The sequence below is a fragment of the Toxotes jaculatrix genome, chromosome 11 (assembly GCF_017976425.1).
Source record: "Toxotes jaculatrix isolate fToxJac2 chromosome 11, fToxJac2.pri, whole genome shotgun sequence".
In the NCBI taxonomy this organism is placed as follows: domain Eukaryota; kingdom Metazoa; phylum Chordata; class Actinopteri; family Toxotidae; genus Toxotes; species Toxotes jaculatrix.
The window spans coordinates 18,166,910-18,179,835 of record NC_054404.1 but is presented as its reverse complement, the minus strand read 5'-3'; the positions used below and the strand labels follow the sequence as shown (position 1 = coordinate 18,179,835).

The 12,926-nt window shown below is 44.3% G+C and overlaps 1 protein-coding gene across 1 annotated transcript in view; it reads right to left on the bottom strand.

The window, feature by feature from the left end:
* ptk7b (protein tyrosine kinase 7b) overlaps nucleotides 1-12,926 on the bottom strand; it is a 70,524-nt gene that overhangs the window by 1,518 nt on the left and 56,080 nt on the right. Inside the window, exons 6-20 of the mRNA XM_041049377.1 lie at nucleotides 12,044-12,191; nucleotides 9,954-10,084; nucleotides 7,998-8,264; nucleotides 7,014-7,150; nucleotides 6,751-6,886; nucleotides 5,986-6,105; nucleotides 5,508-5,657; nucleotides 4,996-5,143; nucleotides 3,801-3,928; nucleotides 2,781-2,981; nucleotides 1,859-2,020; nucleotides 1,424-1,656; nucleotides 1,222-1,302; nucleotides 533-684; nucleotides 224-402 (exon numbers count right to left, since the gene is read on the bottom strand). Coding sequence (XP_040905311.1) covers nucleotides 224-402; nucleotides 533-684; nucleotides 1,222-1,302; nucleotides 1,424-1,656; nucleotides 1,859-2,020; nucleotides 2,781-2,981; nucleotides 3,801-3,928; nucleotides 4,996-5,143; nucleotides 5,508-5,657; nucleotides 5,986-6,105; nucleotides 6,751-6,886; nucleotides 7,014-7,150; nucleotides 7,998-8,264; nucleotides 9,954-10,084; nucleotides 12,044-12,191 — 2,373 coding nt within the window. The remainder of the gene's footprint in view (nucleotides 1-223; nucleotides 403-532; nucleotides 685-1,221; nucleotides 1,303-1,423; nucleotides 1,657-1,858; nucleotides 2,021-2,780; nucleotides 2,982-3,800; nucleotides 3,929-4,995; nucleotides 5,144-5,507; nucleotides 5,658-5,985; nucleotides 6,106-6,750; nucleotides 6,887-7,013; nucleotides 7,151-7,997; nucleotides 8,265-9,953; nucleotides 10,085-12,043; nucleotides 12,192-12,926) is intronic.

Genomic DNA, 12,926 nt, shown 5'->3' with positions numbered 1-12,926 from the left:
ACATTCCCCGTTTTGAGACTGCAGCATAAAATGTGAGGTAATGATATTCTATAACCTCCCAGAACTGATTAAATTTCACCTCTATATTTTACATTTACCTGACAATTCAAACAAATTTAATCACCTATAGCGACATATTGTCTCTTGAGAGACGTTCTCTTCTGTTTTTTTTTTTCTGTACCGAATCAGGACTAAAAATAAGCTGCTACAGCATCATACTTACCTTCCAGCACCTCGTCATCGCTGAGTTTGGTATATGGCATTTCCCCTTGACTGAACACTTCCCACATCAACACTCCAAAGGCCCACACATCAGACTTGGTGGAGAAGTCGTCCTCAAACACAGACTCTGCTGGGAGCCAGCGCAGCGGGATCCATGCCTGTCTGTAGTGGTAGTACTCGCTACATACATGTACACAAGAGAAATGACGGAAGGAGATGGAAACATTTAATATTAGCCAGAAGAAAAGCACTGAGATGTCCCAGAATTCATTTGTGATTATTATCAAATGCTATGTCTCTTCTGACAAACCTGTTGTAGACGTCTTTGCTGAGGCTGAGCGAGGACACTTTCACGCGCCTCTGACTGTTGACCAGACAGTTGCGGGCGGCTAGGTCTTTGTGAACGAAGCGGTGATTGGACAGATGCTCCATCCCATGAGCCACCTGGGCACAGATGGAAACCTGAAGGGGAAACAGAAAAATATCGAATAAAGGAACTGTCAAGGTAAAATTGAAATTACCAATGTTTTGCTTGGCTGCGTCAGTTCAACATTTTGTTAAACTGCCACTAAAACCACAACTTCTCTTTTTTTTTCTACACAGAAAATAGTATGTGTTAATTATTGAACCTTGGAGGTGCAGCTAGGTGAATTTATATGTTTGTTTTTTTTTTACCTTTGCACAGAGCCAAGCTGGTTGTATCCCATGTTTAGTCTTTATGCTAAGCTAGGCTAATTGCCTCCTAGTTCCAGCTCCCTACTTCATATACAGACAGACAGACAGAGTGGTACGGATTTTCTCATCAAGTCAATAAAGGTTCATCAAATATTGCTTTAAGGGAACATGATCTCACAAGGAATATGAACAGAACAACTTGTACAAAAACATCCCCAACAATCACTTTATGCAGATATACATTTCTATCTTTTATTATTAGCACAGTAGATGGTCAGCAGGATGCTGTGAGCTGTCAGTCATGGTACAACATTCAACACTTACTTTGGTCTTGGTGCTGATAGGCTGAGATTTGACCTTGTCATCTTTGCTTTTTGAAATTCTTAGGAACTGCTTTAAGTCTCCCTGGTATGGGAAAAGCAAAATTTATATTATATATCAGGCAAAAAAAAACCCCAAAACATATAAATATATTTATATAAACATAATAATATGTGTGTGAGTATGTCTGCTTCTGTGTAATTACCAGGTCATAGTACTCTAAGATCATGTAGTGGGGTTCTGCCTCCCTACACAGGCCCAGCAGGCGGACGACGTTGGGGTGGCTCAGCTTGGCGAACATTTCAGCCTCACGGCGGAAGTCGAGCTGCAGCTGTTCATCTCTGGTCTGCAGGCTCTTCACCAGCACCACTGTCTCCTCTTGGCTCTCTTCGATTGCCTTAGCTTTGGATAACAACACCTCACCAAACTCCCCTTTCCCTGAGTTAAACATTCACACACCACAAAGCAAATGTCAGAGCAGAAGCTCAAAAATCAATGTTGCACATGTTCTTATGGTGAACGGATTGAATGCATGAATACGTAGCAGCTTTAAGATCAGATCACTTCCTTTCAAATCAGGCTATGAGCACATTCACTCTCAGTTAACAAATGCAAAAGAGAACCGTTCAAACAAGTCTACCTAAAGTAGTGATGGTTTGCAGGTTTGCTCGGGGAAAGTGGAGCTTATCGTTGTTGACGTGGCTGTGGCGTTTCTCGGTTGTTGCCATGGTACCCATGTTGGTGAGCGCCACCTCTTCCTGGATCTCAGCAGTGGTGTGGCCATTTTGTTGAACAGCTCCTCCTGAAGAACACACCACACATCCCACAAGGTCAACGGCCACACACAGCACAAATCTCCATGGATTTTAAAGGGCATTGTAAATGTGACGTGAATCTATTTGGAGTAGTTTTTTCATTAAATCTTTAAATTTTCAACCCAGAGTATAAAACCAATCCTTGTTGCTCTGCTCAGTGAAATCGAAGTGTCAGTCAAGAAAGAATGAGCTGGAATTATATGTGGAGCTAAATGTGTAATGAGTAATGTGGGACGTTGAATGGCAAAATGACAAAATGACTCAAAGTGGTGCTTGTACCACTATTGCTCTGTTCCACTTCCACACTGCACACAAACTGTTTTGGTTGTTTGTAGCTTCACTGTTAAACATAAATCACACTGAGATATGAATAGTAATTGTTTTCTGATGTGCTCTGAGAACTGTTTCACCACCATCCACAAACAGAAGTGAATAGTTTGAATGTTTTGAAGCTGTGAGGAGCTTCGCCATTTTCCCGTGTACACCAACACAAAATCAAGCTTTTTTCTATGTGTATCAACTGGGGACACAGCTATTGCCTGAACTTATCTGAACTTAAGGGATTTTATAAGTTGAATGCAACACCCAGTATAAACACAAGATGGCAGCAAATATCCCAAACTTTTCAACCATGTTTAAGAACCATGCAGCTGAGTATCAGCTGCAAACTTACCGTAACCTCCTGGTTGATTTTACATCTGCCTCACCACAAATTCATTAATGTTCTTCTCTGTCAAACAGTCTTACCATTGAGACACTCCATCTCTGGCTCCTCTCCGTCCTGGCCTTTCTGCAGTCTTTTGGCGTTGCGTCTCTTTTTGCAGTAGAACATGAGACCCAGCACCACGATGATGTAAGCCACAGCCGCTCCCACTGACAGGCCGATGGTTTGGATCATCTTGTAAGGAGCCCTGTCCCCATCTTCACCATTGGAATGCACTGGTTTGTCTGATGGACACAGGCAGCAATTACGGTTCACTAAAATTCCATGAAGAAGTGCTTGATGTGTTATCTTTAACACATCTCAGTCTTTAATCAAGATAACATATTCTGTTACATCTTCAAACGCAGCATTTTGTTGTTTTAGCATAGTGTTTCCAAGAACAGGCTTTTGAAAATAGGAGTTGCAGGAGTGAAAAAGTGGACGCAAATCACTTTCAATGAGATGTGGTTTACAGATCCACAACAGATTTGATCTGCTCTGCCCTATAAAGGCAAGCCCTTATCTCCTTTATAGATTGAAGGTACTTATATTCAGTGTTAACCCAGTTAAAACCATAAATCTATCTAAAAACCTTGTCACTTCATTCAACAAGTATATTTTCTGAGTTTCACTGTTCACACAGGGCTGTGCTGTCATGCTGACCTGGCAAGTTACGACAAACATCTAAATTCAATTGTCTGCTACTTTGAACTAATCCAGAAGACTGTCCTGCTACTTTGGGAGAAAATGAGTTGATATGGGACACTAGTACAAGTGTGTGACTTTCATTTTCAGCAGCAGCCGGCAAATAAGGAGCCACAGAGTACGAAGCGTTATTAGATCTAACGTCTGCCCAAGCCCATCACCTCAGTGACAGCCGTGGCGTCAGAGATGTGGCTGTGGTTATTAACCTGTCCAGATGGATGACAGGCAGAGGGTGAAGGTTTAATTAATGCCTTCATCCTGCACTTGTGATCCTAGCTTATGCCCCATGTGTACACCTTTGTTCCTGATAAAGGAAGCCTGTGTAAATACGTTGGTGTGCGTGTGTGTGATGAACTCACCCACGACATACAGCTGCGCCACACGGTCTTTGATGCTGCAGCTGTTTCCTGCCACACAGGTATATCGGCCCGTGTCATCTGCAGTGACATCTGAAATCACCAAGGAGCCATTGGGCATCTTCTGGAACCTGGAAGAAAGAACGGTGGGGACAGATGAAGGTGGAGGTCTGGATGTCAGCAAACAAGATGCAAACAGGAGAAGGAGCCACAAATTCTGAAATTCATGTCTTAATTCCACAAACGTGCCATAAATCGCTTCTCTCAGCCTGATGAACTCCACCTGTTCATCAGCAGATGGCTGTTTGTGAGGTTTGATCGTAGCATAATCAAGCATAATCAATACTCCTAAAACTGTTCTATGAGGCTGCCTGGTGCTCTCTGTTTGTAGCCAAGTTTCATTCACAAAAATGTAAAAGTAAAGAGAAGAACAAACTCAGCAGTGTCAGTGGTGAGATTAGAAACTGATTAGAAAATATCAGTGGCACCATAGTCAGCAGAGCAGCTCTGTACTGTCTGTGACAGAAACAAACAGGGAATGGTCTGACTCAGACAGGAGGCAGTCGAGTTGATGGACAGTAGAGACAGACAACAGAATATTACACTGTGCATGTAAGTGATGTTACACTGTCAGCTGGAATGGAGGCTGTTCACCTGGACAATGACAGGCCTAAACACCCTGAGGCTAGTGTGTTGGAGTGAGAGACCTTTTCTGACAACTGAAATGTATAAACTGTCATGCCAAAATATGCCAATGCATCTAAAAAAAAAAATGACTAAAAAAGACTGAACCTCTGTTGAATTCATTCATATTAAGGCATTAAAACTGTGAGGACAAACTTAACAGTGTGTGTTTTTGTCTCCCTGTGGAGAGAGGTAGACATCTGTTCATGACTCATACCACAGGTCTGGACCTCTCACAAATTTTGCTCATACTTGACAGAAAACACAAGACATTTAATGAATGTCACAAGTTCTCTTAAATCACTCTTACATGCCACTTAAGAACAAGTCTCTATGTATGAGATGTTCTTGCATGAGGCCCATTGTAGTCAGGTGTGTAATGCTATGTTAACACAAGCAGAATATGTAATGAATGCACAGCAGTGACACTGCAGTCAGTTCTGTTTGGAGCCTGTAATCACAGACTGTAATCCTAATCTGTGACGGCTCAGCTGCACACAAGTGTCTCGTTTACCTCCTGTTCTTACTGATGTCCAGCGTCTTGTCTTTAACCATCCAGTGGATGTGAGGCTCGGGGTCTCCGGTGGCCTGACAGTGCAGGATGGCTGTGTGACCCTGGTACACCGTCGTATTCTCCGGCTCCACCTTAAAGCGAATGTACACTATTTGTGCACAAGAGTACACAAACACAGGGACACACAAACAAGCTGATTAATACAACATTCATACCACAACTGGGCCATAACATCTCCTTTACAGTCTGTGGTGACTGCGGTTAACATCCTCTCAGTTACTCTGCAACCCAGAAGCAATTCATTACTGGGCTGTAAAAAGGCCACCAAGTACACAATAAATGCTGCTGAGTTTGCCACTTGATGATAATGATCAATGACTGTCTCCTCATAAAACCACCCTCAGATGTACTGAGACCACAAGTCCTTTTGATGTGGTGTTGATGACTAATATGGCAGCGTAACCCTTTCTTTCGTAATCCCCTGCTTCCAGGATGATGACTGAGCTGCTTACCGGCCACAGTGAGGGTCACCAAGGCTCTGATCTCCCCCTGGAGGCTGTTGGAAGCGATGCACGTGTAGTTGCCGGCGTCGCTCCGGGTGACTTTGGTGAAGTGGAGCTGGCCGTTCTTCTGCTCCACATGAGGCGGCAGCTCTCCTCCGTCTGCAGGGGGAGACAGAGAGACGCACAGGGACAAGGGGGTTCAGGAGGGATGTGTCTGGTGCTGCATGTCGAAGTCAAGTGGTTCAGTCGACTCCATCATGGCTATCGCAGATGAAGGAGGAAATGATCCATGATAATGAATTTCCCTCACAACCTGTTTAGAGCAGTTTCTTAAAAGGTTTTCTCGTGGAAAACAGCACAGTCATCATCAGCATTAAAGGAACAGACAGTGCTACTGCTTTTTAGGTGAGATATATCCTTCAGAAACAGTCAATCCTCATGTTATATAAGCTAGTGTGAGCTAAGGTTAAGTCAGCGGCATGCGCACCTGCTTTGGTCCAGCGGATGGTGGGGGTCTCTCTGCCTTTAGCAGAGCACTGGATGGTGATCGCGTTATCCAGCTCCAGGCACTGAGAAGGCTGGGGGGTCGGGGTGAACTTCAGCTTCTCTGAAACACAAGTCAAAACACCACACACACATTACACATGTGGTAAACACAAAGGGGGGGGGGGGGGTCAAAGCCTCTTTTGTGCAACTCACACCGCAGATGAAATGACACTATGCTGAAGCCAATCATGTTCAGACACATTCAGGCAAATGTGGCTACAGGCACACATGTGCACACAGATCTGATGAGCATATCAAGCGAGGTCTATCTGAGGCTGAGATCTTATAAACAGGGTTTGGCCAGTCAAAACAGTGACACGTCAGATGTCATCTATCTCACGTTCGGCAGCAGATAGGAGTGTATCCTGGAGATCATGTGTTAAAATGGAGGCTAGAATAATAAAGCTGCCGTGCATGAGTCATATTTTACACCTCCGTGGGTGTCCTGCAGGACGCCCAGAGACACAACATGGACACACTCTTCTTATTTTAGAAAGCACATACACACACACACACTCATGCATACACACAGGCTCACGGGCATGACCTCATATGTTTTGTATTTTCTCTCAGCCCTGGATTACTCACTACAGCCCGAATATGATTTCACACATTACACATTATCACTCGGTCAGTCTGGGGAATAACTTCAAATGTATAATCCTGTGTATATACTGATCAACAGAGTGATTGCCTAACAGCTTACCAAGCACAGTAACTCTAGCTTGTCCAGACAGTCGGCCGCCTATAGTCTTGGTGTCGCAGCCGTACATCTGTCCATCATACACCTCCACATTGTTGATCCTGAGGGTGCCGTTAGGGAACAGCTTAAAACGAGAGTCCTGGGGGAGAAAGAACAGAAGTTTAAGAAATTCTCTTATGTCACAAAAACAAAGCTATTATTAGAGGCAGGAAAAAAAGAAAAACACTGTAATAACTGTGTCCATGTTAGTGTTTGGGATAACTCGCCTCGGCTGTGATCATGATGTTGTTGCGGAGCCAGGTAACCTCAGGTTCAGGGTTGGCCTGAGCGTAACAGTGGAGGTAACCTGGTTTACCTTCCTCTAAGTAGCTGTCCTGAGGCCTTGTCACCCACACAGGGGCAGCTATGAAGACACACACACAGAATTCATTATACCAATAAAAACATTGTACAGTTACACAGTGCAGGCATAACCGTTCTTCAGCTACATGGCAGGCCCTCAAAGGGATACACAAAGTGCTAATGAGCTTGGCCCTTTGGTCAGTCCAAACAAAAATAATAAACCCTGTGTATGTGGTGGATGTATCCAGTGTTCCTCCAGCGATCCTGACTGAAAAGAACATGACTTACTGTTTATTAAGGAGTGATTCAATGACCTGAGAGTTATCCCTTCTTCTTTTGTTTGTGTACTTTTTCAGCTTTAGCTCTACTGGGGAGAAACTACCTGATTTCCAGTATTTCTGGGTTGCTACCGAAAAAATATACTAAAACAAAAATACAGACATTTTATTATGTAAGGCCATAGTCATGTATTATAATAGAATCCCTACATGTGCCCTGCACAGGATATAGCTCCTATGGTTTGAGCCCTTTTTTTTTGACAGTGAAAATGGACCCCTGCTCATTCTTCAAATCATTTAATCTGATTTTTTTGTCTGTTTTAAGTGATGCAGGAATGTACTTCAATAAAGTAAGGAGACCCGTAATAGAGGAATTTTAAAAAGCATGGTCAAAGAGATATAACGACTTTTTTCTCTAGTATGAGTAAAGCTCCAAAAACACCGGATCCTACATTTCCCATAAAGCAATATGACAGGATGTTTCAGTAGTTTCCTGCTGTCTCTTAAATGTGCACTTTCTGTTATAAATCATCTTGATTATTGTTATTACACGGGAGTTTTCACAGACGTAGCACTCCCTGTGATGAGTAAATCAAACGTGTAAAACAGAATGGACTGTGTATGACTCACTGGCCACGGTGAAGGTGACCTCCTGTGTCTTGCGTCCCGCCTTGTTCTGGGCCACACAAGTGTAGGTGCCTGAATCTCCCTCCTCTGTGGGACTGAAGACCAGATCCAGGCCGTCCTGGTACACTCTGCCCTCCGTGGGGACCCGCTGACCTCCCTTCTCCCACCACACCTCAGGCTCAGGTTTGCCGCGTGGGGGGCGACAGGCTACCCTCTGCAGGGTGTCCGCTGTGAAAACCATTGACATCTTGGGCGCCATGTCGTCTATATCTGTAATGGAGGGCAGAGGGAGCAAGAGAATTATCAGCGTGAAGTAGCAACCTGAACGGGGAAATTGATTTCCATTTACACCAGACCCCTGATAATCATCAAACTGTCTTCAAAGGCAGTGAAGCATTACTGATTTTGAATTCGTGAGCAGCCTCGAGCACACTCAATTCCAACCCACAGTTCTGTTTACAGACTTCCTATCGTGTTAAGAAAAGTGCTCTGATTTGTAGCACAGTAATTACAGAGCAAAGTGCACAGTAGGCGAACTGAGCATATAGGTTGATCTTAGTATGGGAATTAGCTCTGGCCTGTGTGAGGTGGGTCATATCAAAACTGGCAGCCCTTATACAGAAAGTGGAATGTGATCTGAGGTCCAAAGACTCACAAGACCTCCCACTACTGTGCGTGTCCCAAATGGAAGTCATTAATACTTTATTGGCCAACATCGCACTGGAAGCTGGTCAGCGGCTACGACCTTCTACGAGTGTAAGATCTAAATCAATTAATGTGCGAGAAAAGAGGAAAAACACACATTTCTTAGGAGATGAAAGAGAAGCTGAGCTGGAAGATTGGGGGGGGGGCAGTGAAATGAATGAAGTGGAGCAATGATGGAGTGACTGTTTAAACTTGTCCCTAAATGCTGAATTCTACTGTGACACAATCCCCTATAATGCCTGCAGGGATTACCATCAGATTAAGCGAATTAAGGTATTTAAATGGAGCCGTGGTTCACTGGGTTAAAACTGCAGATACAGTTGTACCTCATTAATCCAAAACCCTTGGGGAAAAGGGGCTGTTTGAGAGGAATAAAGAGTTTGGGACACCGAAACGCATAGAAATTCCAGCCCTAAGCTTATCCAAAATATTTGACTTGCATGCACTTGCATTTCAAAATGCTGCCTGATTAGTAAGATGAGAAGATACTACGGCTGGTTCTCGCTTTAAGCTCCAGCAGCCATTTAAAAGCTGTTACAGAGTCCTTTTGGAGCTGGGGAGGAAAAGAGGAGGTGCTCTGTCATGTGCAATATTAAAACAGCTTTGATGTGTCTTGACTTGTGTGTGTGTTTGTTTTCCCTGCATGTATCAGAACCTGACGTTGATGCACAATGACAGCTATATTTGTTAAACCTCTGATGTTTTGTTCTCGGTTCAGAGTGAGTTAATACATTTCTAACTAGCACATTTCAACTAAAGTTGGCTGCAAATCAGGGGGGGCAGTTGTAATGACACTGAACGCTTTCACAGCCTTATAATTACGCTGCTCGTTTGCCCGTTTGAGTCATTGTGGTTTGTTATCTGATGTTACTTTTGATGCTTGTTCAGTGTGGTGCTGCTACACTGTGGAGGAAGCTTGTTGAGCTAAACAAGCTTGGCAAACAGCTGGACTGTTGGAGGAAACAGTACGGAAGGGGAATCAGGAAAATGCTCCAGAGCAGTGTGTGTAGTGGATACAGCTGGGCCGGATGTCAATAAGGGGATGTGATTATCATCGGAGAGATCTGGCTCTAAGTGAAAGAGCCAGAAGAAGAAGGGAGGGGAGAGCAGAGTGAGATGGAGGGGCAGGATAAATATGTAACCCAAAATGCCCCTTCTCGCTCTCACATTACAGAATCACAGGTGTTTATCTCTCACCAGTTCAACAACTGCAAATTTGTGTGTGTGTGTGTGTGTGTGTGTGTGTGTGTGTACCAGCTATAAGGAGGGAGGCCTCCAAAGTAACTTGGGACCCTCTGAGGCCACGGCCGACACATTTGTAGGTCCCCGTGTTCCTGGGCTTGACCTGGGTGATCAGCACTGTGCCGTTGGAGAGCAGAATCACTCTGTGGAGAGGAAACAGATCAAACAGTTTATAACTCTGCATATTCAGACTTTCTCACAACAGCTGACCAACAAACAATGTGCCACATATTATTCAAACGTAACTGACCAGTAATAGAAACATACAGGGGCAACAACCCCCACGAGATCTCACTCAGATGGCTTCTGCAAATAACTCTTAGCATTTGTTCTGACCTGGTTGGAGAACAAGATGGAGATGCTCTGCCAAATACACAAGTGCCAGAAAACTTATTTTAACATAGGCCTATTTTTTGTACTTGGCATGTTACCTTCAGACTTTATCTGAATTGCCCTGATCGACTAAACCCAAGCCATCTGCTGCTCCAAGTAGGTTGAAGTAAATGCTAAGAATTTGTCCACAGAACACAAAGAAAACTGTCCCACATAGTTTAATTTAAAAAAAAAAAAAAAAAAAAAAAAAGTCTTGTGCTTTAGGAGGCCCATCCTGATGGCCGCCTCTGGCAGGCTGAAGGGAGTATCGGTGCCAGAGATAGACGGGCTGAGAAGTAATTAAAGGCTGACCTTAAGCCAGCTCCAGGGATGACAGATAGGGAGCTGCAAATCCCACACAGCCCAGAAATCAGCTCCACAGAACTAACAAATCAACTGCTCATCACTGCTATATGACAAAGTCACTACAGAGCTCATGGGAAAAGTGAGTATGTAATGCAGAGAGGCAATAAGTAAAGGCATTACTAGATGCATTTAAGAGTGATGTGTAATTTTTGAGAAGTGTTTCCAAAAGAGGGATTCATCCAGGACTAAATGGCTCTGCAGTGGGTTCCCAGAGGAGAGGTGATACTCTTCTCTTCTTCTCTGTTCAGTAGCAGGAGAGAAAGCTCTGCTAGTCTGTGGAACATTACTTCACCCTGAGGAAATAGTCTAAAATAACCACAAACAAAACAAAATGAACAAAGGCAGATTTATTTTTATTTTTTTTAAAGGCAATCATCTTTATAGCCACATGGATCCTACGCAGAAAGAGCCCGTTACACATTTGGTTTCACATTTTTGCCCCCACAGTTGGTTTTGACCCACGGGGGCAGCGCAGGTGCGTGACAGATGATATCCTCTGCAGAGAGCGGCATTCCTCTGGCATCATAATCAGCCCCGATCAATAAACACACAAAAGACCAGGCTGCTCTGGAATACCTTAACCACGATTAGACCAGCTTTTTAAAGAAACCGTTTGCTTGTGTGTTTCTTATATTCATGCTTATTATTCATCCCTCTGCAGCCCCGGTGCTGAGTCATCACTGCCTAGGTGACCAAACCCGCCTCTGACAGGCTCAATACACAAATGACTAACTATTGATATTGGAGTCCTTCACCTCCCTCGCTCCATGAGCACAATAATCACTTTACAATCGAAAACCAGGCTCTTACTTTCCATGTGGAACAGGCTGCCTACAGTGTGACCATGTTTAAGCATGAGGTGCTATAAACCCCGAGGCTAAACTTGGCACAACGTATAGAAATTGGTTATTATCTAATGCTTATGTGTTTATAGGGGACATGCTGGTAAGCTGATTGTAGCTAGAGGGGTTTTTCCGCTCAGTGCGCAAACACTAGAGAGCTGCAAAGACTTTTATGATAGGCTGGAGAGAAAGGCTGTGCTCAAGTGATGTATAGTACACCGCAGAGAAACTTTACAGTGTTCTGTTCCAGTAATAACATTCGTTAATGTGCAATTCATCTTCTGCCCGAGTCGAAACAGCACACAGAGAGAGCCTGGTGCAAAGGGTTCCGCCTCATTGGGTTCAAAAGAATATCCGAAGCCGAGGCTTAAATAATGGTAAGTAAGGAGGGGGAATGGAGTAAAGGCAGGATGTGGAGGGAGGTGGTGGGAGACGGGAGTCCAAGAATACAGAGCGAGAGAGAGAACTGGGTGAGTTAGATGTATGATGAGAAGGTGTAGGAGGATTTAGCTCTCAACATACCGAGACTTGTTTGCCAGCAGCTCGTTTTCGTGGTACCACTCCAACGTGGGGGCCGGCTCAGCGGTGAACTGGCAGTGGAACATGGCCTCCTCGTTCCTCAACACCACCTGGTCCTCGGGAGTGACCACCGGCCGCGGAAAACTCTTATCTGTTAGAGAGGTAGACAAACATCTGCATGATTGCATCTGCAGGCATGAGACCATCAGGTTCCATCTGTGTGGATACTCGTGCACCGCGCCGATTTACTCCGAGGTTTATTAAAAGCTGCCAACAGCAGCGTGAAGCTGGTGAGCAGGCGGCTTTCAGGTGGCGTTGCGTGTCAACACCTCAGGGGCCCCAGGGAGAATTAATGAGGTCAGCGAACAGAGCCTGCAGCTTATCTGGACCGTTATCTCCTTCCTTTTTTTTTTTTTTTTTTAACCTCCCGGACTGTAGAATCACACAAGGGAGATCATCTCTCTCTTCCCTGTGATGATGCAAAGTCACGCTATTCCAAGAAACTGGGGTTAGGACTCAAGTGGGGTCGTTCGGCCACTTTGGTTTTTTAAACAATGGAGGATTAATTTTGCAATCAATTTCAAATTACACGGAAATTCCTAAACTGCATAGTATTTTCCCCATTATTCACATTCCTTTGACCTTTTCTACCCTGCCAGCCGCGCTCCAGCCCCTCCTGCTTTGGCTAACACTGGACTGGGCTGCTCTGACCTGCCAAAACCAGAGATTTGGTACAGTACAACCTAGGGGAGGGGCAATTACCACACAGATTTTAAGACACTGTTATACGAATACAAAGCTGAAGGGCGTTGAGCTCAACACAGAAACGAGAACACGAAAATACCCCTAATCCAGGTTTATGCGTGCGAGTATTTCAAATCTGCGC